The 27,331-nt window shown below is 38.9% G+C and overlaps 1 protein-coding gene across 1 annotated transcript in view; it reads left to right on the plus strand.

Annotated features, from left to right (window-relative positions):
• Positions 1 to 1,308: 1,308 nt before the first annotated feature.
• Positions 1,309 to 27,331, plus strand: part of ap3b1a (adaptor related protein complex 3 subunit beta 1a) — a 50,709-nt gene continuing 24,686 nt past the window's right edge. Inside the window, exons 1-16 of the mRNA XM_008297200.1 lie at positions 1,309 to 1,486; positions 2,945 to 3,100; positions 4,578 to 4,675; positions 4,809 to 4,863; positions 5,546 to 5,617; positions 6,131 to 6,193; positions 6,513 to 6,645; positions 7,391 to 7,500; positions 7,611 to 7,787; positions 8,845 to 9,031; positions 9,912 to 10,042; positions 14,064 to 14,217; positions 14,987 to 15,161; positions 18,302 to 18,452; positions 21,600 to 21,648; positions 22,941 to 23,044. Coding sequence (XP_008295422.1) covers positions 1,325 to 1,486; positions 2,945 to 3,100; positions 4,578 to 4,675; positions 4,809 to 4,863; positions 5,546 to 5,617; positions 6,131 to 6,193; positions 6,513 to 6,645; positions 7,391 to 7,500; positions 7,611 to 7,787; positions 8,845 to 9,031; positions 9,912 to 10,042; positions 14,064 to 14,217; positions 14,987 to 15,161; positions 18,302 to 18,452; positions 21,600 to 21,648; positions 22,941 to 23,044 — 1,977 coding nt within the window. The 5' untranslated portion in view covers positions 1,309 to 1,324. The remainder of the gene's footprint in view (positions 1,487 to 2,944; positions 3,101 to 4,577; positions 4,676 to 4,808; positions 4,864 to 5,545; positions 5,618 to 6,130; positions 6,194 to 6,512; positions 6,646 to 7,390; positions 7,501 to 7,610; positions 7,788 to 8,844; positions 9,032 to 9,911; positions 10,043 to 14,063; positions 14,218 to 14,986; positions 15,162 to 18,301; positions 18,453 to 21,599; positions 21,649 to 22,940; positions 23,045 to 27,331) is intronic.

Below are 27,331 nucleotides of genomic sequence, written 5' to 3' on the forward strand. Positions count from 1 at the left end.
ATGTCCACAGATTACACTGTTATTTGCCTTTAAACATTATTTATCTGGATAGTATTCACAAAATAAAATGACAAATAAATAAGAAACACTATTTACAGTTTTAGAGCAGTGTGATATTTGTTGTCAGAGAAATTCTTCTGGTGTAGACATGTCAGTGTGCATCATTCCAAATCTCCATTCAGATGCTATTGGTGATAAAAAAAAACAAAACATGCAAATACTTGTTATCATTATTAATATTAGCTTGCTGTGTCAGTAGACAAATAGCTGCGATAACATGGATTTTCAAAGAGTGTTGCCACTGAGGTATCTTTATCATGTAATTACTTGATCTAAATGTCATTGCTTAAGTACACATGAAACGTCTGTGTGTCTCCCACTAGATATAACTTCATAGATCACTGTAATACCATAAAATGTAGTTATTTGATCCTGTAGTGGTTCATCCATCTGTATTAGCGTGTGAGTGCCAGAAAAGCTAATCATCTCACGGATTTAAGGTACAGACTTCACAGAGAATCTACAGACAGCAGCTGTGCACATCCACAGCTCATATACACACACAATCAATGCAGGCTCATGGCAGTGCTGATGGGTAAATGCACCGGGTTCCCACAGGGCCACCAGGGGCCAGAAGGCTTTAATTGGGAAGACCAGATTCTGCTCCCTTTCTCTTCTTCTTCACCTTCGCCTGCCTGTGATAATGCTGTTTGCATATTAATACACGGCCGTGTCACTCACTCAGTCTCACAGTCAGTCAGCGAGGCAGCAGGCAGTTGGGTGGTGGTGGGGGGGCATGCAACAGCCAAATGGGTTTTTTCCTTCCACCAATAAAACATAGTTCATTATTGGCTCTCTCAGCTGCTGCTTCCTCCTCAGCCTGCTTTCCCTGTGAATATATACTTGAGAAAAGCACTGCTACTGATTGATTTTTGTCACATTGGGGTTGTATAAAACTTATTTTAAGTGCAAACATTTTCCTTTTAATTGTCAACTAACTACTTAGAGGCTGAACTGTGTGTATTGTAATCAGAGTTGTAAATTGGCATTGTGTTTCTTGAAAATGCAATTATAATACTTTGTAGCCAGGGTCAAATCTATTAACCAGTTTTATATTTCTCCAGAGTCTGTATATTACAGCTTGTTTAAGAAGTATTTGTTCAGTTTGTCTAACAAACTCCTACAAATCTTCACAACCTCCATTAACTCGTATGACAATGTTGGAGGGAAGTAAATAAAGAAGCATTTTCCTCATGAGTTGGTGCACCTCCTTTCCTCACCTTCTCCTAAATCTTCCCTGCAGCTGGTGGCCGGCAGTGTGGTGATGGCCTTCGAGGAGGTGTGCCCAGATCGCATCGATCTGATCCACAAGAACTACAGGAAGCTGTGTAACCTGCTGGTGGATGTGGAGGAGTGGGGCCAGGTGGTCATCATCTCCATGCTGACACGATACGCCAGGACGCAGTTCACCAGCCCCTGGAAGGAGGTCAGGCACTCCCTTTTCCTAGGAACTAAAACCAGTGGAGAGTCAGTGTGTCAAGTGTCAATTCACAAATATACGATTCTCAAGTGTCTGTGGAAATTCACAGTCCTCTAAGTCACGGTACTCTGAGGTGCTTCAGGAGAAGGCTCGTCTTTCTTTATTCTTGAAGGTGTTTCACATCTTATAAAAGAAGCCACCTGGATTTTAACTAATAGGGAGTCCCAGCTATTTATTCTCATCTCCAAATCACATGGCAGATGTCTTGGTAACAACCCAAGGCACATGATTTAAGGTGTTACTGGTGGTAAATCTGTCTGGGTAGGGATCTCAGAACTGCATAATAAGTGCATGGTAAGTGAAATCGTAGACCAACTCCTCTGTGTAGAAACTGCTGTTCTAGTTTAACAGAGATGGCTTCCTTAACTCTTCTCCTAAACCATCTTTCTGTTCTCAAGTATTTTGTCAACATTTTGGTTGTAGCAGGCTGTCCAGAGACACACTGGTAGCATTTCCTGAAAAAAAAAAAACTCAAACTGAAAATCAAAATAGTTGTCAGCAGTGGGTTGATTTTAGTTGCCAACGATCACTACGACCTCACAAAACACGTTTTTAGAATTAGATTTAGAATTAGAATTCATGTTCTAATTTTGACAGCATTTTACAGAATTGTCTCAGAGGATAAAATGAAGTGAATGAAGTGATGGTCTTTTTTGTCCAAAAAGTCAAAGTTGAACTACACAGTGACATCATAGTGTTCTGATTCAACACTTTCTTTTGCTGTTATTCATTGCCATGACTCAGGAAGTGAACCAGAAGTTGTGGTCATATTTCACATTAGATGGATACTGATTTGTTGACGCTAATCATAAGAACCCACCAGTTATTTTGCTTTTAAGTCAACCAATAGTTCTTTTAGTTTTTATAAGAGCATCTATTTGATGCCGGAAAGTATTTGAAGTGTGGTGGTATTTTAAGATTTTTTGTGGTATTTTTTTTATTTGTTTATTATCTAGTATCATTTCTATATATCTATTTTTAATCTATTTTTTTTACATTTCACATTTTCTTGTTGTTAAATCATTTTAATGCATTTTAGCCTGCCACAGTTGGGGTTTCTGTACAAAACTGATTTATGGGCCACTGTACAATTGCTTTATACAAGGAATTAGCAGAGTAATTATTATCTTGAGGCACTTAAAAAAATACTTTTCCTGAAATGTACATTTTTTCACATAACTAAAACACTATATACAACAAACAGCATCCCACAACGCTGTGTCTCACTTTATTAAGTCAAACCAGAGGGGCAAATAATATTACCTCAGGTGAAAATGTAAATACCAACAAAAGTAAAGTTTGGGCATTTTTAGGTCACAACAACACCACATTCTGATACGTCATGAGCGTGTTAGAGGAGTACGCTTGCAGAATAGTAAGTGTTGTCCTGTGTTTGTGTTTCAGGGTGCCATGTTCGATGAGAATAACGAAAAAGCATTTTATGACTCCGACTCGGAGGAGAAAAAAGGCCAGATGGAGGAGAAGCCTTACATCATGGATCCAGATCACAGACTGCTGCTCAGGAACACCAAGCCTCTGCTGCAGAGCAGGAACACTGCTGTGAGTTCATAAACGCAGACATGTACAGCTGTTCATGTTCATGTAATGTGTGGGAAAGTGTCGTGTTTGTGTTTTCAACCTGTTGAGAAATACAACCACTGATAAAGTTACTGTCTCACAAATTAAAACTACGCATCTGCTAATGCTGCTGCAGCCCTTTATACACATACACATGTGCCTCCTGGTTATAATGCATCCAAGGATACACTTTGTTACATAAATACAACATGCACACTGGTACTCACAACATATAGACACAGGAATACCTGCCATAGTACACCCCTCAAGACTGAAAAAACGAGATAAAAAACAGAGTGAGTACAGATCTCCATCATCCAGGAGTCTCAAGGTCTCTGTCGCTGTGTGGCAGCGGGAGGAAAAATGCTCCCAAATGAAAGTGTTGATTAAAATGTGACATGCTGTGTCTTTACTCGCGACAACACAGTGACATCCTCCATCTTCATAGATGCCTGAACCCTTTCATTCTGCCTGCAACGATGGACACACGTCCGCCTGCTATTTAGAGCTCCACTGAAAAATTACCTTTATAGAGTCATGTCATCAGTGCCTTTGTAGGAGGGAAGGCATTTTATTTTAGCACGAGTAGACAGATGGAGTTGGTGTAAAAATAATGGAGCACTTCAAAGGTACAAAGTGTTTTTGAAAATGTTGAATCAAGGAAAGTAACATGTAGAATTAGTAAAACATTAGTGTATTGTGGTCAGTAGTTTGAACGTCACGTTTTTACTCACAGTGGGTTCATGTTTCCCTGCAATATAAAGTCTTTTAAATGTATGGGAACGGCACAACCACGACTAGAAGGAGAGAGAACTCGCATGTCTTTTGTGCTGTATGACACAATTATGATGCCATTACCAACACTGGAAATTAATGGTGTCTCTCTATATCATACACACTTAGCTTCTTACATTTTAAATTTGTTTCCATCCTTGTCTCTTGCCTGCTCCATGTAGACACAGTTCAGTTCAGCAGAAAAAGGTCCTTGAATTTTTGACTTTTGGTCACAGCTACATCAATCCTGGTGTCTTGTTTGTGATGAGGAGTCCAAAATGATTTTTTAAATTTATTTTTATTGAATCCTTTTAGTGCAATCTGTTTATTTTTGGAATTAAAAAAAAAAAAAAAAAAGACATGTAGATATGGTTAATTTTCCAGATTGAGCCGAAAGTCACATATTATTAGTTTAATAACCAATTAAAAGTGTAATGTCCAGCAGCTCTTTTGTTCTTACATTTTCTTGCCCTGATCAATGGTGTCATGTTGGCGACTGAAAAAAATAACAACATGGCTTTCAAACCCGTTGGTGGGTTCAGAGGGTCAAAGCATGTAAACATGTTCTAGTAGACCCCAGAAATACAATTAAGAATCTTGAAATGTGCATAACATGGGCTCTTTAAGAAGATGCAGCAAGATATTTGAATTTATTTCTTGTCTCTGTGTCTTAATACACCTTTAGGTGGTGATGTCTGTTGCTCAGCTTTACTGGCATCTGGCTCCTAAGCATGAAGTCAGTATTGTCACCAAGTCACTGGTTCGACTACTGAGAAGCCACAGGTAAAAAAATATAGTATTTTGATTCCTGCTCAGTTGGATATAATGAATGACTCGCTGTTGTTTTGACACTGTAAGTACTTTACAGTATGTCTGTGTCTGTGTTCTAAACATGTTTTCTTGATCTTTTGCACAGAGAGGTGCAGTACATTGTGCTTCAGAACATCGCCACTATGTCCATTCAGAGGAAGGTAAGTCCGCTTGTGGACAGTAGAACAGTAATGATGTTGATAAAACCTCTTTCAGCAGCAATATCGGTGGAGACCTGGGATTCTACTCCTCATAATAACACATCGTTTTAAAGACAATGAATATTTAGTCTCTCTCTCTCAAGTTTAAGCTCAAACTTTGGACTAACACAAGATGGAAAGCAATGAACTCACATAGACTACTGATTAAATAATACACTGCTAGTACAGTCCTACATAGTAAAATCTAAGGGAGCCGCTTTGAAAACAGATAATAGTATTGTTATCTTGGACCAACAGATGGAGCAAACTTTTAAAGTAGACAGGATTCTGGTGTGACTACTGGGATATCATTTGACTGTGTGGCAATGGCATATGGTTTAGATTGCTTACAGGTTCAGGTAGCAGAGCGCCGTAAGCCCTGTCCACAAGTACAATGATGGCAGACAAGCTTCAGTTCAATATACTCAGTGTAATAATAAAAAACATGATGGACTGTTAGCACATGAGATACAGTCAAAAGCTTTGTGAAACTACTGACACAACAGTTTAACTCTGGGTCAGACGTATACCTTAACATATAGTTGCAGCCTTTATGATTTGCTAACTGCATTGTCTTAAAATGCCTTTTTTAAATGTAACTTTCCAGCCCAACTGTGTATTAACATGAGTTTTCTCCAAACAGGGGATGTTCGAGCCCTTCATGAAGAGTTTCTATGTGAGATCCACCGATGCTACACACATCAAAACGCTGAAGGTAGCTACCAGTTCATCTGTGCATCATGTACTAGTTGTATCACAATATGGGTTCAAATAAGGACCAGTAAGATTTTGAACTTGTGAAATGGTATTCACCAATAATATTAGAGCCTGTGGTCTTGTATCATCCTTTGTAAACCTCAGGAAAAAAAGTTGTGTGGATTAGCAGTGGTACAATGTGTGAACGAGTTAGCAGTGGTGCGGATTCAGGCAAAGAGAACTGATTTTGTGAGCATCTGAGCATGAAAGCTGTGTAAGTTACATGCATATTAGTTTTGGTTCTAATAAAGAAAGGGCAAAACCTTTTGTGTATCAGCTTTCAAAAATGTACACATGGCTATATTTTTTTTCAACATTTTCTCCACAATTACATGTCTTTGCAGTTTTGGCACATATTTACATGTTGTTATGTAAAACAATATTCTGAATATTATTTTCCAGAGCCTTGTTGACCTTTGCTTCTATGATGGTATTTTAAATAATCAAAAACCTTGACTTGTGATTTTTACAGTTGGAGATCCTGACCAATCTGGCCAATGAAGCCAACATCTCCACTATTTTGAGGGAATTTCAGGTTTGTATTTTGTTTCGATATGATCAATGATATGATTAAACTTTTAAAAACCGACGAGCATAGAGTGACATTTGCGTAAAAAAGTGTAATGTCTTTTCTAATGTTGTATTGTCGCCCTTTTTCAATGTTTAGCTGTCTTGTCTAATGTTAAATCCTTTATTTTACTTTTTTTGTACCTTGCAAATCCAGTTCTGATAGGTGTTGTAAAAATTAAGTTTATTTTTATCATTACAATTATAGTTGTCAAGATGTCGTACCGACTTTGAGATCTTGGATGTGACCTTTTAACACTTCCTCCTCCAACGTAATTTTTTTTCAGACCTACGTAAAGAGTCAGGACAAGGCATTTGCAGCAGCTACCATTCAGGCCATCGGCAGGTGTGCTACCAACATCTCAGAGGTGACAGACACGTGTCTCAGCGGTCTGGTGCTGCTGCTTTCAAACAGAGACGGTAAAATGGCTTAATTGAGAGCAGATGAGACGGGTGACAAATTAAAGGAAAAACCTGTATAACGTGTCTTTGTGAGATTCTCTGAACAACTTTAATGCTCCTTGACATTGATCCTCTAAGTCTGTGGAACTCTACTAGAGCTATACCAAAACATATTCCCTCATTTGGTGTTTTTGATGATGGAGGTTGAGAGCAAGGTCCAATACGTCAGCCCGTTCAGCCTTCTGCTTTAGTTTGCTGTTCACTGCAAAGTAATATTAACATTACAGCAAATTGTTGCACTGCAGTCTCCATTTAGTTTTTCTCTCATCTGCTTCCCCTTTGGGGTGGTGCTCTGATTCCTGACTACTCCCTGTGACACAAGAGTCTTAGTAACATCCTCTAGTGTACGTGACAAACTATTATTTTCCAGTTTTGTAGTGTGTGCATGTCTGAGGTTAGAGAGAACAGTTTCTGTGATGTTCTTATGCGTGTGATTCAGCTCCATTTCTACATTTGTTGGATTTTAAAGCAAGTGTAGTGTGAGCCTGCCTAAACAAGTGAACCCAAACCATTCCAGCAAAATGCCTCTTTGCAGCATAATAGAGCCACAGGAACATGCTCACTGACCAAGAGTCAAGGGTTCAGGTTTTTCCTTGAGTTTGTCACCCACCTGTGTCTGTAGTCTCATCTTGTCTTCTGCACTGATGCACTGTAAATGTCCTGGTTTGTGTCCGTTTTTTGAAGATTGGTTTTGTTTCTACAGAGACTGTGGTGGCTGAGAGCGTGGTGGTCATCAAGAAGTTGCTTCAAACTCAGCCCACCCAGCACAGCGAGATCATCAAACACATGGCCAAGCTCTTCGACAACATCACTGTACGATTTATCATCACATTGTGTCTACTGTACTTTATAAATGTGAAAGTAGAGACAGGAACAGGCAATGTAAACTAGCAATGTGACAGTAGCAGCTCTTCTTCTCGCAGGTTCCCATGGCCCGAGCCAGCATCCTGTGGCTGATTGGAGAGTACTGTGAGAGGGTGCCAAAGATTGCACCTGATGTCCTCCGCAAGATGGCAAAGACTTTCACAGCAGAGGAGGACATCGTCAAGCTGCAGACAGTCAATCTGGCAGCCAAACTCTACCTGACCAACTCTAAGCAGGTAGCGTAAGATACCGATATCACAATTCTGAGATTTGATGTAATGCGACGCAAGATAATAGCCACTGATATCTGAAATTACTCAGTCATTGTTTTGTTTCACACACTTTGACGCAGCTTTGTCTTGGAGTAACTTAACATTTGTGCAACTCGGAGCTAAATGCCCAGTTTAAATATAGAGCTGTGAATGTAATGGTGCATCTCTTAGTGCAACTTGGCGTCTGCAGGCCCATTCAGTTAGATGGGGTGATATTGGCCTCTGAGCTGGGTTTATGAGCCCAGACACTGCTGTCTCAAACGAGCACATTATTACACCTCTTGCTCCTCGTAATGTGTTGGGAAGGATAGGGAAGAAGAGAGGGGGGGAGATGAAGACAGTGCAGTAAAGGATTAGGGTGATAATGCTGCCTTCATGGCAGCAGTGATTTTTGTTTTTATGCCTGCCTAAATAATTTATGCTAGTGGAAGTGCTCTTTCTCACTGTGCTGGGTAGGAAAAAAATGTGTTTGTCCAGATTGAAATGAGGACCAAACCTGATAGAGGAAGAAAAGAGGCTGAAGGAACTGTCTGAAGATGAGTGGCAGCCGTTATGCCGATTGCATTTGCTCCTTGCTCTGTTCAACTGTTTGTAACTGGAGTTTATGGATTTTTTTTATTGAGTTTAAAGGAATAGTTTGACATTTTGAGAACTGTGTTTGTTTTATGCCTGTGTGTTAAATTTGCAGCTGGTTAACATAGCATACACACCGAAACTTAACACGTTTACCTAACGGTGTTACATGTTACAGCTGAGCTCGGAGTGCTAAATCACTGAACATGGAGTCGACTTTAATGAGGATGGCTGCCAAATTTAAATCAGGCTTTTGATTATTAACTTTTTGATTGCACCCCGTAATTTATTTCAAGAAATCAAACAAAAGTATCTCCCTAAATGTTAAGTCTGTTACCTCCTACTCTACTGAATTCGTCCCACAAACATCTTCCTTCTGTCCTCACAAATACTGTCTTTAATTGATTGCTGCTTTATATGCTGTATCCCATCACCTGTTCACCGTTAGACCAAGCTGCTGACCCAGTACATCCTGAATCTCGGAAAATACGACCAGAACTACGACATCAGAGACCGAACACGCTTCATAAGACAGCTGATAGTGCCCAGCGAAAAGAGCGGCGCCCTCAACAAGTATGCTCGGCGCATCTTACTCGCCCCCAAACCAGCTCCAGTGCTTGAGTCTGCATTCAAAGGTACCTCATACATTTCTAATACCAACCTCTAATCCTTATTTTGAAATGTATTAAAATCTCTAAATAGCTTTAAAGTTTGAGCTTAAATCTCTCATATCTCTTACGTCATCTAAGAGAATCACTGAATACATATTAGCTGGAACTCCATTTCAAATCTAGTGGCTCTATTTCCAGTAGTATGCAAAGTTGATTCAGACTGTGGTTTTATTATTCTGGTGTGTCTGTCTCTCTGAAGGGCAGTTAGGTCAGACCCCTTTACTTTGCACTAATGAGATGGGTAAATTATTGAGCTAATGCTAACCTTTTTCAGACACCGAGAGGAGAAAAAAATCTCCCTCATTTAGCTGTCTTTTCTTTCTCTCTCCCTCCTTGACAAAAGGGACAAAACTGCCTCCTGGAACATTAAAATTCAAAGGCGGTTTGCACCTACTGGATGTTTATGGAAAGCGTTAACCACCCCTGTCATTCTTAATATTCACAAGTGAAGTCTTTTTTTTTCTTTCTTTCTTTTTTTGGTTAGCAAAGCACTGTTTTTAGAGCTTACCTCCCAAGGCACAGATGCTGATTATCTTCTTGTGTTGACCACTGGGGAGAGAGAAGAGTGAATGTGTTCACACAAACACAAAGCGATGATATTAAATAAATGTGTATGATGGAGGACAGGATGCCGAGATCATATATTATGGACGTTTAACCACTGGCTTCCTCATTAGGAACAGACTTGGGTTACGACTAGCCCACCTTGTTTTTCCAGCTTTTATTAAACTTTCTTTATTTTTTATCTATTTCATTGTTCATTGCTTTCATATCAGGTCCCCTCAACTTTTACCAGACTCATCTTTCTAACTTTTTGTTTCATTTTTTCACCCCCTACTTTCAGATCGAGACCGTTTCCAACTGGGCACTCTGTCCCACAGTCTCAACATCAAAGCTACTGGGTACCATGAGCTGTCAGACTGGCCAGCTGTCGCTCCTGACCAGTCTGTGAGGAACGTGGAGGTCATTGAACCAGTAAGGACTTTTTTTTTTTAACGTTTCCCATTATTAGTCCTGATTTCACATTTGCCAAGCCAATTTAAGGCATACTTTTCAAATATCACAAAGAATGTAAAAATAATTTTTAAAAGAACTAAAAGAGAACATTAATTAAAGTTGCTTCCAGTAACTGTTTTGGAGTGAATAACCTAGGCTTTGCAGTGTCGTGAGAAGGTGGCAGCAGAGGCTACATTACCTGTAAATTAGGGTAGAAATAGCCAGAAACAAAACTAGTATTTTGCCAACCGCAAGAGGAAAAACGCCAACAAACTTCTGTTCATCTGTGAAGTAAAAATGGCAAAAAAAAATCTTCAGGAACTGTTTTTAGTTGGGTAAGTTGTAATAATTCTTTGCTGTGCTTCATGCTGTTTGGAGATGAAAACAACAAAAGTAACAGAAACAGCTGATCAGTCATGTCAGTAACATGTTTGGTATGTTAGAACAAAAAAAGGTGTTCCCATCTCCCATTATGCTCATTAACACTTCTTTCGAAAAAGTCAAACCCCACCGCAAGCAACCTTTATACATTTTTGTGAAATTAACGTTTTTCTCAATGTGAAAGTTTTAAAGTGCACTTAATATACTCAGGAAGATCCAAGTTCTTTTTTGAAACTGCTATATGACGTGAAAATTAAAATCTTGGTGTTAAAATTTAGAATATCACAAACTCTAATACAAAATTTCATTGAAATGTCAATTTCTGATTTACATTTGCTTGATTAATGCAAAGATTTTAAACCTTTCTCCTTCAGCGTTGATAGGCTCTACCTTGTGATGTGTATCCAATCAGATTGTACTGTGGAGCGACATCAGGTAGAGAGTGGCAGCTGTATTAGAGCCAAAGTAGCACATTTTTAAAATTATTTTATTTTACATGGAATTGGTTAAACTAAATAAAGATATTTACAGAAATGCTGAACATAAAGCTGAGAATCAGTTGATCCCTGTAAAGCAACACAGCTACAGTTACTGTAGTACAAGTACCTGAAGAACAGCAGGAATCAGAGGGTTGAGCAGTGGAGCTCCTCACTAGTTACTCAGAGTGCTAATATTAGTGCACAGTCGGTTGCTTTGTTGTAAAAAGCCTATTAAAAGACAATGAAATCCACAGAAACAATAATAATTTAAAGTCTCTGTTGTAGAAAAATAGACTGCTGAGCTGCTAACCTCATGCACAGCGCTTGTCTAGGCTGGTTTTTGTGTGACTGAATGGAAAAATAGACTGAACGTACCACTAAACTAAGGACATTCACAATGAATAATTGACTTTGGTGATGCATTCACTTGTCACTGGATATGCTGAACTGAAACTGAACTACATTGAATACAAATCTTAAGCCAAGCTGAATGACATGAATTAAATTAGCAGAATGATTTTGAATTTCTGATCGTTAAATCTAATGTGAGTCTAATTCTAAGTCAAGACAGGTCATCATCTCTTCATTTTAAGCGTCTCTGTTAGACGTAATGACAAATTTGTCCCTCTGCAAACATCAGTAAGATAATCCTAAAATATATACATAAAAACTGTAGGTGATAATACAGAGTGGTGTAATGTTCAGAGAATGTAGATGTATCTTTAAAATGTCAAGACTTCTGTCATCTGACATGAAATGAAATGTGTCATCATTCACCCTGATGGTTTACTGAACTAAATCATGTTCAAGTGCCGTCCATAGCATTGGTCCCATCTAGAAGCTCTAATTAAGATGCTATTTTTATTAGAAAATTGGCAAAGTGCCAGAATTTTAATATGACAAACATCACACTTCAAAACGCTCATTAATAATTGTGTATCAACACAACATCAGGGGTCATGACCACAACTACTCACAAGCACTCGTTCAGCTCTGCTAATGAAGTGCCAGATTGAACTGGACTTGGACATAGCGTTATATTTCTTGGCACTGACGGCCTCCAGGGTGAGTCTGCTCTAAATGTAAGGTCCCACTGGCTGGCGATTGAAAAGCTCCATAATACAGTTCACAGTTTCTGCAGAAAGCTGCAGGATTGAATTGCAGCAACGCTTACTTTTAATGTGAAGGGAGGGATTTAAGACAGGACAGGTTTATTTGTATGACACCGATCAACAACAAGGCAGAGTGACTGACAAAAAACAAAACAACACCTCAATATGGCAAACTGCTGGATCAGCAATAGAATGAATGCAGCCCTTAAAATTTTTGATCTAACATACATCAACCTGCTGCTGTAATATTCACCACATCACCAACAAGAGTCAGCTGAAAAAAGAAACTTCATCAAAGGCTCTGCTGGCTTCTTTTTAGCGATATTTCAAAAAACAAAAGCGTCCAGCTGTTTAAGGAAATTCCTGAACTTATTGAAGTTCAAAAGCTTATGTATCCAGTCGGAGCCAAGGGAGTCTTGAGGTTGAGAACAGCTGTGGTAAATGGTAAATGGACTGCACCTATGTAGCGCTTTTTTACCTTAGCGGCACTCAAAGCGCTTTACAATGTTTTCTCATTCACCCATTCACACACATTCATACACCAATGGCGACAGAGCTGCCATGCAAGGTGCTGCGTGCCATTGGGAGCAACTTCAGGTTCAGTGTCTTGCCCAAGGACACTTCCACTGTGGAGGGACGGGGGATCGAACCGCCAACCTTACGATCAGAGGACAACCGCTGAGGAGCTACAACGAAATAGAAGATCAAAACAAGCAGGATTATAGGAATAATGCAATCAAGTAGAATAAAGAGAAAAATAAAAATGACATTAGGTTTAATAAAACCAGAAACAATATAAGGCTGCATTTAAAATAAGTTCATTTCATTCTATTATTATTATGTAGGATAAATATTAACAATAACATTAGATGTGTTATGCTTAAACTGGCCTCACTCAGTTACAGCTGGTTTACATCAGGTTTGTATTTTACAGGACATGGAAGACATAATCCCACAATAATTCAAAATAAAAACCAAAAGATTCAACAAAAAATAAGACAAACAAAACAGAAGATGTTACAAGTGATTTGAATCAATAGATGCAAGTTTGTCCTGACAGCAGAAAGTACTTAAATGTCTATTTTAAATGTGTTTCAGAGGTTATTGCTTTAATGTGGTGATGGATCACGTTCCAGATTTTAGTGTATGTTTGAAAAAAATAAATCTCTGACCATAGTTTGTGTATCTGGAATAAGGGCATGTAAACCTGATCTAGTGATGTGTTCCTGACTTGTATTGTCTTGTTTTTGTCTTGTCTTGTTATTCTTTTGTATCTGAAGTAAAGTTTAATAGATTGTGTAGTTCTGAAAAATCAAGCCGTTAAAAGTAATTTACCAATGACAGTGAAGTCTGATCTCCTACTGCACACTTGTTTGGTATTTACTGACTTCTACCATTTTCCAACCTTTGTTTTGTACCTTATTTCACTTCTGCTCTGTGTTGGAGAAATTAACATGCACACCTCTGTTTCATTCAGCCGAAAGTCAAAAACTTTGTTGCTATAAGTTAAAGGACGAAAATTACAAAAATTAAAGCGCTTTGTTTTTCGGAGCGGGATACTATCGATTTTGTATTTTCTCTCAACACCAGCTCAAACTTTATCTTCGTTTTTTTATGGCAGCTAATGGGCATCCTAATAAAGCAATTAAACAACAATGAAGCACTTGTTAACAAGCTTTTGTCCTCGTTTTGAATGTAATGCAGATTTAAAAGAAAAGATATTTGGTAACTCGCGCTGCACAAAATAGATATCAGCAAAAACAAATGTAATTAGTTGTGGTTTTGGTTAATTGACTAATTTATAAGGTTTTATTGTGAAGTGATTGAGAGCCCCAAAGTGTGCACATTTCACTGTTTACTTTGTGTGTAAATGTGGAGTTACAGCTGATTTGTCTTCACATAAGTCAAATACTAGTCTCAACAAACTCTTGCAAAAATTAAAGATCTGAAAGTTTGCTCATCCATAAATGATAAACCTTGACTGCTGCGGTTTGTTTTGCCTCACCTCTCTCTGCTGTGTCTGTTTAGGTGAAAGAGTGGGCACCGAAGGTTGGGAAGGCCAAGCAATCCAAATCTGACGACAAGTTCTACTCGGATGACGAAGATGAGAAAGAGGAGGAAGGATCTGAGAGCAGCGGCAGCGAAGACAGCAGCAGCAGCAGCAGCGGCAGCAGCAGTGAAGGTTTGTTCACGTGTTTACAGTGCAAATGATTTTATTCAGTTCAGTGACTGATAAGTTATGATTTTTAAAACCTCACCGCTGGTTGATTTGGTCGAGCGTTTGTTTTTGGATCAGTCAATATTTGGCCATTTTACTATCTTTTGATAGTATTTGAAAATATATTGCAAAGGATACCTTCTACACTTCAATGAACCACATCTTACAATCGGACATTTTTGTGTTGCAACTTCTGAGAAATTTTATATTTAAACATGCAAATAATGTAGTCTTATCTATCTAAACGTGCACTAATTTGCATGAAATTCTAAAACAGAAATCTGAGTACTAAAAAAAGCCAGCTTAATTTGATTCATTTTTTTGTTCTGTTTTGTTCACATGTTAAAGGTAAAAGATTTTACAGAGGGGATTTCCAGATATCTCTTTTTATCACTACATTAATCATATCAATCACATCTATATTTGCCATGTGGTTAAGAATAAAATGTTCTGTAAGTCAGGTGATGAATGATTTATGAACAATCCCCTCTGTAAAAATCAAACAGTGGAGCTGATCTCAAAAAGATAAAATTGCAATTATCAGCACTGGATTACTTAAATACATCAAGTCCTATGGCCACATGCTGTACTGAGAGCCAATTATTGAATATAAATGGCTGTTAATGACGAAATGCAGCTCATGGATGGGTTTTAAATCATGAAAATATATAGACAATAGCTTGGCCTCATCAGACTTGTGTTTCATGTGCATCCTGTATTTATGTCTGCACAGAGTCAGGCAGTGACAGTGAGGAGGAAAGCAGTGAGTCTGAGAAGACCTCCAGTGATTCTGGAAAGAGTTCCAGCGGGTCCGAAAAAAGCTCCAGTGAATCCGAATTGGAACAAAAAAAGAAGAAAAAGACCAAGAAGGCGCCGCAGAAGAAAAGCAAGCCAACTGCTGCTGACAGGTACAGTGAAGTCCCTGCTGTCTGCTGGAGCCTGAGAGCATCATTTTTCTTCCCTGTGTGAACGTAGTGTGTCCAGATGTTACCAGCTTCTTTCCCGCTTAGCTAATTAGACAGGTGTGTGTGTGTGTGTGTGTGTGTTTGCAAGAAGCGCCGGAGTCATAGTCAACAACAAATGTGACTACGACTCTGCTGCATCAATAATCTGAACCTCCATCTGTTGAACACTTCAGCCAGTTTTATTATCTGTGTGACAGCCCGCTTGCTGGTATTTTTTCCTTCTGTTTAGTTTGAGCTTTTCTTTGAATTCTCACAAACATTTTCACTTCATCTTTTGTATATGCCAAGAAAAGTTAGAAATTTGAACGTTTTAACTGCCAGATTTTTTTGTATATTGGCACCCACAGCTGCACCATTTGCTTAATTACTTGCAATACATTGAAAAAGACACCCAAAACAAAATCAACTCTAACTCTTAAAACTTTAAAAACGTCCTGGCTTATGCTTGTCACGTATGAGCAAAGCTTAAACAACTTTCTCTAGCCTTTCTAGAATTTAGTTTCACATACTGTATCTTTTGGGTTTGATTTTTTTTGACAAATGTGTGACAACTATGCAACTATGTTAAGCAACTCTCACGCTGGAAGTTCAGGCATTTGCACTGAGACACGAAAGCCCTCTTTGCACGAGACTAGTATTACCCTGAGACCATGTGATTTAGAAATTACCTCCTCATGTTTGTGTTTCATCGAGGATAAACAAAGTCTGTGTTTTGCTCAGACTTTCTGGCGTTATCCTCAGATATGATGTTAATACGCTGCCATGTAATAAGGGTTGAGCCTGTTAAAAGACGGCAACATATTCCTTACTGCTTGCTGTCTTGCATGTCTTCCATCTCCTCATCCTGATGTCTGTGACTGGGTCTCAAATGCTGTGTGGAGATATGAACCTCCTGAAATTGCAGCCAAATTTGCAGCTCATTTGTAATTACAACTCATCCTCCATAACTCTTAAGCAGGACAGAGCCAGAAGAAATTACCAGAGAAACACCAAATTACCGATATGCCTAATTGCACGAGACTAATATTATAGCAGGACCTCTGTCTTTGGTGAAATATGGTCAGTAATTGGCGGTGGAATTTTTACCTTACAAATTGCCGACTTAGCAGATTCGAATAGGATTATTATCGCAGACATCAGCAATTTTGGCAAATTACTCCTCAGGTCTTTCTAATCCTGTGCAATAGACTCAAAACAATAACTAATAAATGCTTAACTAGGTGGCATAACGGTGGAAAACAAATAGTTTTGTCCAGGTGCTCAATCTAAAGAAACTCTTGAGCCCTTTTCACACAGGATTAGAACTACCTGAAGATCTCAGGTAATTTGTAGTAATTGTGGAGGTTGTCTGCAATCTTAATCCTGTGCAAATCTGCAAGTAAAATTTGACTGCAAATTACCCACCATGTTCTTAAAAAAAGGTGTTTTTGAACATTAAAGCATGGAAACATATTCTAGTACACCCCAGAAATATAATTATGAAACTATACATGTGCATAATATGGACGCCTTAATACGCCTTATGCTTTAATGAACGAACAGACCAGAGCAGACCTTTGTTTTTTGCTTGTAGTGATGCTATGAATAATTGCTTAAACCATTTTTAAATAAATTGTCTGTTTTCGACCTTAAACGGGATTGTAGCCAATTTGATGAGAAGACACCTTTAAGCCTGACAATCCTAAAAAAAACAAAAACAACATAAATTGCAACTAACATTGGAAATGTTGGAATCAAATGCCAAAAAAGTACATCACAACACAAAATATGATAGATTTATAAATCAATGCTATTCATACAATGAGGCACTAAATCGCATTCAAGCCGTTTTTTTTTTTTTAAAAAGTTCAATTTGAACAAAGTAATGAATAGGAATTTTATCTGACAGGGAAAGTCTTTTGGGATCAGATGTGCTCTGTTTACCAAATTTAATCCAAATCCTTGTTTTCAAATGAGAAAAATAACAATTTTCTAGCCATACACACCTATTGTACTGTATGTACACCACCTCTTTCTCTTCTCACACCACACACACACACACACACACCAACACTCACACTCTCAGGCTGGCAGGGCTGCTGGAATATCGTTAGTGTGAGTTCCATTAACAAGCTAATCAAGGAGAATTTTCCTCCAGTAGCGTAACCCACATTTACATGGCTAATGGATAATGACTTTTGATTGGTCATTTAGCAGCCTGGTGTTACCAATGAATGAGATTTGAGTCATTACTACTGAATATGCTCACGCACACTCCCTTACACACTGGCAAATTTAGTTTCTTATGCACTCTACTTCATTTGCTCACGGACACACAAACTCACACAGAATGTACCTGATTTTGCTGTGTGACAGGCCGCCGGCTGACCCTGTTCTCTCCATTAGAGAGTATAATTAGAGCAACTCACCCCAGTGCTCAAACACACACAAACACACGCACACACACATACACACAGTAATTAGAGCAGCTCACCCCAGTGCTTCCACAACAAACACAGCATAATGCCCTCATTATGGCCCAGTCATTTCAGGCAGGGCCTAATCAGGCCCACAGTGATTTATATCACTTTTTCCTGTTCGCAGCAAATGAAATCTGTAGGCCAAATTAATACTGGCTTTTCATCATCGCCCAAGTTAAAAAGCCAGTTACCGTCACAATTCCCCTCATTAATTTAACGGCTGAAAATCCCAGGCAGGCGGAGTAAACACTCATTATCAGGACAAATTGAAGAGGGACAGAGCAAGTGAAAGAGAGAGGAGAAAGATGGAAAAAATCTTTTTGAGTGAATGCAGCATTGAATTAACTTTGCAAACAAAAACAGATTGATCGGGCCAATCTTGGGCTTTCAGTTTGGATGGAAAAGAAAAAAAGATTTTGTCAAGTGTGCTTTTCCTTTTAGTTCTTGGACTATTAGTTCAAATTACGTATGTGTGGAAGTTGTGTGTGTTTAATGTATATAAATAGTTTCACTTAAAAGCTGAACAGAACAAATGTGCAGGAGTGTTGTTTTTGTTTTTTTTATACACATGTTCTGTTGCTTACATTGATCCCATGTCTGAGGCAGTTTTCTTGTGTGTTCCAGCGACTCAGATGAAAATGGTAACGGACCTGTAGCCCAGGCCAGCAGCTCATCAGCTGAAAGCTCCTCTGGCTCAGAGACGGACTCTGAGGACGACTCCGACTCCGACTCACCTGCACCACAGAAGAAGACTGATACAAAGACCAAACCTAAGGTGATCTCATGATATAGCTGGTTGAGGGCGCAGACCACTGTCTGTGCTTTATTCGTGGTGGAGTCTGAGGTCGTTTCAGTCCACGGATCAGTAATGTGACTGATGGGATTGAATTGGGTATAATTTGTATTTTAACACTTCTGATTCTGCTTAGTGCTTCTGGTTTCATTCATGATTTGATTTCTTGAGGGGCAGGCGGTTACTACATCAGTAAATCCTGCTTTTACATGAATGTGTGAGTAATAATAACCTTATGATTTAATAAACTGTATTCTAGTGTAACAGTCACAGTTTTACTTTAGGTAACATTTTCAATGCAGAACTTTGACAGTGTGGTCATTTTAGTCAAGTAGAGGATCTGAGTATTTCTTCCACTGCTGCCCAGCAGTGTCTATCAAATTAAACAAACACCTAATAATTACAGTAATTAATAAGTTATTATGTTTTTGTACAGTTAATGCTAACACACTCACAGCCTGACTGCACATGTTCTTTAAAGAAGGTGCTGATGTAGACTGTGGGGTTTGGTGAGTGTCTCCTGGTGTGTGAGAGGAGTAGCATCACATTGCTGCAGTCACAGTTAAATGTTGCTAGAAAGGGAGCAAAGCTAATTTAGTCAACTGTGATGAGAGAAATAGAGAAGTAAAATAGTGAATAAAACTGTGTGTTGTGTTCACTGTCACAGAAGATGAATACAGAGTCCCTGTTCATGCCATGTTACTACGGCATCCTCCCACATTTGCAGCAAAGTTGTGTGAAACGCTGCTCACCACAGATCAATTTTAGGAGCAGAAACACGCAGATACATAATTGTAACTATAATAATTATGGTCTCTTTTCTGGTTTATATGTCCGTGTTTAGTTCAGCTAGTTTACTGTAATGATAACAGAGTCCAATCCTGTTCTTGTAATGTGTTTTGTGGCACCAGTCACTAATTTAGGGTGATTGTTACGAGACAATCACACAGTTTGTGCTGCTGTTTACCTGCTAATCAAGCAACTCAGCAACATAGAGAACAATGCTAGACTCACAATTTATTAGGACAAATGCATTAGGGGATGGTAGGACACGCATGCACTCAACTTGCATGACTAATGGCGCAGACTGAGAGAGGTAGACACACACAGCGTGAGGGAAATTTGTTGTGGAACTGACAAACAGAATCAAAATGTAACTTTCTAAATGATTCCTTTAGAATGGGACTTTAAAAATCACTTGTAAGTTGGAACTAGTTCTTTCATACAAAATAGTGCTTGTAGCTCATCATTGACATTAAATACTGAAATAGAAAATACAATATGGACTCCTAGTGGAAGCAAAGAAACAATAAAGCAGCCAAACATGAGATTTATAGATTTGTTGTGCCCCAGATTATCACAGATCATCAGACCTGCTGTATGTTTCTAAGGATTGCTTTACACTGTGGGATAATTCACTGTTTTCTCAAGAACACCTGCATGTTAAATGAATAAACACAGCACATGTCACGTGATTATCGATCAATAGATGCATTTTGATCTATCCGGATGCTATTTCTTGTTAGTTTTGTTGTATAGCTGCCTTGATTTAGACAGACCCAAGAGAGTGGAGCATACTAATGCCAAAACACACTTTATAATTGTAAGCATTAGATAACGTAATAAGTGAGTAAATTCCTGCAAATTTCATAGAGAACAGCATCGGTTTATACAGCCTGTAAGCTAATGTTTGTGTAATAAGACCACCTCGCGATATTTGTCTTATCTATTGTTTTTTAATAATTATAAAGTTTGTTGAATCCAACACAAAACAAACAAGTCATATACAAAACATACAATAAATCCTGAACTTTAATGTATGAGAACTAGTTTCAATGTTGTGTGTGTCTTAAATACTCATATGTCAAATGTTAGCCATGTTTCTCTGATTGTTTTTTTTATTTTTTTTATTTTTTAGAGAAGCTATGTAATAAGAAGTGCATGACATTATGGGGAAAATTTCCAGCTCCGTATGAAAAGTGAGATATTAAAAATAGACTACATTTTATATAGATCTTTGCAGCCATGGCAACATGCTGCTTTCAGCTGTGGTTCATTCTCTGGAGCTAAATACATACAAATGATGTTGATTTGGAGCTGTTATTAAGCATCTAATAGCACTTATATGGAAACCTACAGAAAAACATGCATTTCTCCCACTGTAATGTTCATCCCTGGTGTAAGATAATATATACTATTTACAATTTATCATGTCTAAACCAGTGTAGAGTATGATGTTGTTGTAAAATGGATAATGATCTGTCTAGGTATTAACACCATGCTCTCCCAGAGACATGATCCCTGGCTACGTCATGTGTTGAGAGCTTCAAAATCACAATTTATACTCTGGGATATAATTTGGCTCCATGGTACCACCTTTATTTTTTCTCTTCCACTCTTTCATTTGCCCCCTGTTTCAGCCCTCACAATCTTTTTCTTACCTGTTATGCTCATCACATTATTTCTCGCCCTCCCTTTGCTTTTCTGCACTATGAAATTCTCATTTCATACACTTTGTCATTTGGGCATGGCCTATGAATTATGCATCATTCTCTCCTTCTCTTTCTCTCCTGCTCTTTCCGACCGCCCTTTACTAACAAGGTTTCCGTCTCTATTACCACCACCAAGCGTCAATCAGAGACAATCTGATAAGATACGGCCTCTAACTTTATGGTTTGTTTTCACTCTCATTCCTCTCTCACATCTCTGTCCTGTTATTTTCCTTCCCTGTCTGCTCAACCTCAAGTATGCAGAGTGGAATTTTATGGTTCTTTATGTGATGCGAACGGAGCCAGGTTGGTTAAGAGAAAGGGTGATAAAAGCGCTCGTACGTTTAAATGCGTTTTTATTGGGGCTTTTGTGGTGTGAGCTCGAGGCGAGTGTTGTAATTCCCACAAGTCAACACCTGACAAGCCGGGCTCGGTCGCATGAGGTGGCGGCTGTGACACAACACCGTGCATGACTGATCACTGCAAATTCCAGACGTGTTACATATAAATGCGGAGTATCTTATTTTTTGGGATGAATCTGTCATGTCTTTAGAGGCGCTGTCAGTGAAATTGAAACCATTTCAGTACTTCTTTTACTCCTTGTGTGACTCACCATCAAGTTGCTATGTTTCCTTTTCAGGTGGCAGTGAAGTCCAGGAAGGAAGTGTCTTTATTGGATCTCGATGACTGTGAGTATATCTGCAAATTTTGCTGGCATAAACCACATTAACAACAGCCGCAGGCTGCAAAAAGGCTCATGTAAATTCTGTCTCTCCATCCCCAAATGGCAAACACACAAGGATAGAAGCCTATTAAAGAAGATTCTGCCAACTAATACCCCAGATATTTTTCTCTGAAAACCAAAACAGAGCTAATATGGAAGTGAATATTTTCTACATTTGTCAGGTGGCCAGAAACATGGCTCTAACTGAATGTCAGTGTTGCTCTGTGTCTGCTGGATGTATAATTGGGCAATTTTATAACAAAATTGCCACAACAATTCGTTTACAAAACACAGCCCTCAGTTAAAAAATATTTGTTGCCTTTACCAAGTTTTTCTTTTATAGATTGCATTCAAACTTGTCATAGCAAAATACTAATGCAAGACTCATGAAATCATAATGAATACGACTTTGTATCATCTAATAGTAATCAATGCCTTGACCTGAAAACAAGCTCTGCTGCTGCTTTGCCTCATTCTGTGTTAGATTATCATAAGTATGATGTACTTCATCATCGTTCTTCATTTAAATGAAAGCAGAATCTCATGATTTCAAGCAGCTGTCATTTCTACCTGTAGCTTTTTTCACCAAAGCACATTTTTATAAGCAAAATAAGGTGGTCATAAAGAAATGAAAAAAAAAATGTATTTTTCTGAGCCAACACTAACAACTGTACTTGAATTTATCCAGTGATAATTATTTAACCACGATGTCGTCTGACAAACTCATAAAACACGTGAATTAAAAACAACTACTGGGCTGTGAATTCTGAGATGTTTCCAATAAAACAAGCACTCAAAAAGTTAAAAACATGCTGCTCTTATTCACATCTGTGTCAGCTGCTGCGCGGTTAACGGTTTTATTCACAGATGCAGAGAGAGTCTTCTTCCTGAAGCAGCAGCTCAACTGCATTTAAAGCTACAGACATTGAAGCAGCTCGTTTAGAACAGGGCTAAAACCAGGAGTTATACAGTCATGGTGACATTAACTGTATTTGCAGAACTTTGAGCTGAAGCACAAAGAAACAGTTTGGGGACATTTAACATTTGCATTCATTCATTAAATAGGGCACAATATGGGACTTTTAAAGCTGCTGTAGAAGATGTACAATTTAAAAATTCTAGCCTCTGGCACCCTCCTGTGACAGTCTAAAAATCCACAGTAGACAGTGCAGTACACAAACAGTGTTACAGGAAACTCCTCACAGTCGCTTTGATAAGCTTCAAGTGTACGTTTTCTTTTTTCTTTTGGTTCTTCAGTTTCTCCTGCACCTACAAACACACCAAAGTCTTCGGTCTTCTCTCCCAGCCTGCTGTCCGACCTTGAAGGCCTCTCTCTCTCCAGCATCTCCCCCACCATGCAGGTTAGTACACTATCGTGTGTGTGTTTCTGCATTAGAGACACACTGGATGACATTTCCTCCATCAACGTGTGTTGAGAGTCAATTGTTCCTTTCTGTCTGACACTGACAGTACAGCAGAGCAGCATATGAGATGGTGAAATGAGCCGCTCTCCCTTGTGGAACATTTCTGCTCCAGACGCCAACTATTGACCTTTTCTGCCTTGTTATATTTATAGCCAGTCAGGAAGGTACAACAGCTCTCCCTGTTTCCTGTATCTCTTATAGTCTGTCTTTCTCACCCTCGCTGTCTTTTGCTCTTCCACACCCTTGAACTCTATTTCTGTGTCTCATCTATAAGTCCACCCGCTCTGTTTCTCTCCTCCTCTCTCTCTCTTATCTCTCTCCTCCTCTCTGTCACCTTCCATCTCTCTCTGTCAGATGTTGTGTCCCTCGTGTCTCCATGTTGTGTATATCTGATGGTTGACCTTTCCTAGTGTGACGGCTCCTTTCTCTCCTCAGTATGTGAGCGACTCTGCACATCTGTGTATTTTGTATCTTGTCTTCCCCTGGGAGGAAAATGTCCAGACCATTCTTTCTGCTGTTGCTGTGTCTATTTTGTGTCGCCCAGCCAGATCTCTGGTAACTCTGCTGTTGGAAGATTTTACATCAGATGTACAAAGTTAAGATGTTTGATCAGATTATTTACAGTGTTAATCCCCAATATGCTCAGCATTCACTTAGGAGTTTGATATGTGGTTGTATTTTACAATTTCTTTGAATTTGATTAATACTATTGTTTGATTTGTTTTCCTGTAAATCAATTAACTTTAACTGGCTTCAAGTAACTATTATTATTTTACTTAACCAGTTTTTGATTGCTCTAGTAATCATCTAATCATTAAATTGTCTAAAAGCTCTAATTTTTTTTCTTTAAATATAACATTTGCAGTCAATAATTTAAATAGCTGATTCATCATTGTTTGCCGTTAATATTTAGGCCACTTGAATTGATGAGTTTCATGTTCAGCTAATTCCACTTATTGTTTTGCAATAGTACTGCGTCGAAGCTAAATGCCTCTTTAGTCTCAAGACATCTTAATTATTGTACAGTTGAAGTCAAAATCGTTTTATTTACATCGTGCAAATCAAAAATTATTTTTTAATCTAAGCAACACTTTGAAAGTGCAGATAAAAAGGAAGAAACCTCTGCAAGCGTAACAGAGGAGGGCTTCCTCAATAGAGATGCACAGACGAAATGCAATTTATAAACATAATTATGAGACCAGATCTGTGGCTTCATAAATATACTGCTGTGCTGTTGTGCAGCTTGCTTCTTACAATTTTCTTTTCCCTTTACCTGAGTTTAAAATTACCGTAAAATACATTTGCACTTCAAATAACAAAGGGGAGTAAAAGTTTATTAGTATATTTTTGTGGGCTGCAGAATTGTGGAATTTTAAGTTAAAAAAAAAAAATACTCAAGACAATCGTAGTTCCTTCGATATTTTTTTGACAATGTTGGTGCTTGTTTTAGTTACAAGCTAAGTTGTTATTGCACATTGGTAGGGATCAATGAGCACAACATGGGTAAACAAACTAAGTACTGGTACCTAAATAGCACATTTTGATATCCGTGTCTGTTTCTGAGTAGAGCTGGATTGTAGTAAATTGACACACAATTTAGTAATCGTAATATTGTCCTTTTTAAGCAAAAATACCACAAGAAGAAGCCTGGCTCAAAAGCTGCTGGTTTCAAGTAAGGTGTGATGGAGTGAAGACTGAGAGGGAAAGAGATAAAAATGCAAAATGTTGTAAGAAGTACCCGTCCTTTAAAGACCCCTTCTAGTAGAAATCAAGCTTTTTATCATGTCAGCATGTTCATATAGTGTTTTTTATTTGCTAGAAGATGTATTGTGACTGAATTAAGCATTCAAAAATAATGACTGAGCATTTCCACCTTGAAACTGCAGTGTACTGATGATGGTTTCAAAAACTTGGATTTAGACTTTCGGGGCTTTGATACTTAACAAACCTAAGAAGCCGGTCCTGTCAACGCGCAGGGGTGAACTTTCTCTATCATTATTCTTCAGATCAGTTTTCTGTTCAAACATGTACGTTTTTAAAATTGCAAATAGTCAATGTGTGGCATAGAGTAGTTTTACATGGTGCAGAGTCTCAGGTGAGCTGGTGTGCTCGAGGTACAGCAAGTGGTGAGTGAAGAGAGAGTCAGGAACTATGTAGATCTCCATGTTGTAGATGAGGCAGCGGTGTCGGCTTGCATCTAAGCCATTTTGAACTGATTAGTCTCATGCAAAAACATTAGAAAAATGTTACTTAGATACACAGAGATGAGTTTTTAGGGTTTATCAGTGACCAGTGAGGGACTTTTAGATCCATTTACAATCTGAATGAAGCTAAACAACAGTGGATGGTAAACAAACAGAGTTTGCAGAGTTCATGTTAAAGATACATTTAAAACACATATTTGTTTAAGTCTGTCTTAACTTTGTATCAGAAACAGTTCATTAGGCTGCAGGTGGATAAGTGTGTTCCCAGTCCCAGCTATCTGAATGGCCTCCACACTGTCCCAGCTCTGCTGCTGTACTTAGCTTTGTGGTGAGTTAGTCTATATTCTGCCCGTCAGTCCTGGCCGCCTGTCAGTCAGTATGATTGACAGCTGCTCTCAGGCCAGCGTTTATGCAGCACAAGTCTTGTTAGTCAATCTCTCCTTCTCAGGTGAAGGCCAGGGAGTAATAGAGAATAGAAATGCAGATTAGAACAGGGAACTTTTTGCGCATCAACATCTGATTTAGAGTCAATTCTATGCATAAATACATGATGGGCAACGGGATTCATAGACAAGGGTAAATAACCTCACCTTTATTCACACACACCCCTCCCCACACAACAGCTCTTTCCCACACACACACACACACACACATACACACACTGGCCTCAGTGTCATTTCTATTTCTCAGCAATCTGCCCACAGAGGCAGTGAGTCTGTCTCAGCTGAGCGCTCGGGCCTTTTTAGAGAATTACTGCATGGTTATCAAAGGCATTTAGATTAACCCTGGTCACTGTCTTTGACCCACCTCCTCTTCTGTCTCCTCCTCCTCTCCCCAGTTTCTGCATGCTACCGCTCTCTCTAATAACATTTTGACATTAGGATCTCTCACAAATGCCTCTTAAATCCCCCACCCCGCCCCACCGCCCTCCACCCCACCCCAAACCTCTTCCGACCGCTGTCCGTGTGTGCGGCGGGGTGGCTGAGGCTGATAACTTTTCATTCATAATTAGCAGTCAGCGAATGGGGCTGCGTTGGGGGGAAATTGAACTGTCAGCGGCGGGGCGCAGGGCGTTTGACCCCATCACGCCCAGAGGGGGCCATCATAATTTGTTCATTTGGTGTCCATCAGGCGGGCGCCAGCTCAGCCCCCCCTTCTCCCTCGTCTCCCTCCTCACCCTTCTGACCTCCCCCGTAGCGGGCGCTCTGGGTTCACGTCTAATTATGAATCAGCAGAAGGACCTCGAGCGCCACGAATATAGCAGCTCCTGCCCTCCAAACCTCCTGCTGCCACTCAAACTGCAGAGATTGCTTCTTAAATAGGAATAAATGCCCACACGGAAATAGCCAGTCAGTGCGGTGGCCTAAGCAGCCAGCAGGTAGTTTGGGAAATATCTGCGTTTCAATGCAGCATTTCTTCGCTTCTTAATTACTTCACTAAATGAGCACCGGCATCTTTGCATGTATATGTGTGTAGAGTCATCGTATCTTTTCTATCTACCTCCTGTTGTTGTTGCCTTTCTCTGGAGGTGACAGAGGTTAAGTCAGTGTTCCTTCAAAATATTGATGATTGTATGTGCGTCTTCATTGCCTCTTGACAGCTAAAATGTAAACGTATATCAACCAACCACGCAGCTTTTTAATTACTCTAAGCAATTGAATTAGAGTCTCAACCCTGTATTTTCCAATTTATAAACATAATTATGAGGACATATCTGCACAAATAATAAATCTACTATTGTCCTACTATGCGGCTTATTTCTTTAATATTCAGATACTGTTAGTAAAAGTGACAATCAGAGTATCATAATGCTGTACTGCTGCATTCAAAATTTTATTTATTTCACTTTAACAAAATGTGACTTTGGGACTCTGTTATGAAATGGAGTAAAAGTTTATTGGTGTATTTCTCCGAGATGCAGTAGAGTATAATTCTAAAGTAGAGGAAATGTGAAAATACTCAAGTCAACAAGAGTTTTATTTTTCCATATTTTGTTGCAAAAGTTATTGTATACATGAAA

This window comes from Stegastes partitus, unplaced genomic scaffold, assembly GCF_000690725.1.
Source record: "Stegastes partitus isolate 25-593 unplaced genomic scaffold, Stegastes_partitus-1.0.2 Scaffold1198, whole genome shotgun sequence".
Taxonomy (NCBI): Eukaryota; Metazoa; Chordata; class Actinopteri; family Pomacentridae; genus Stegastes; species Stegastes partitus.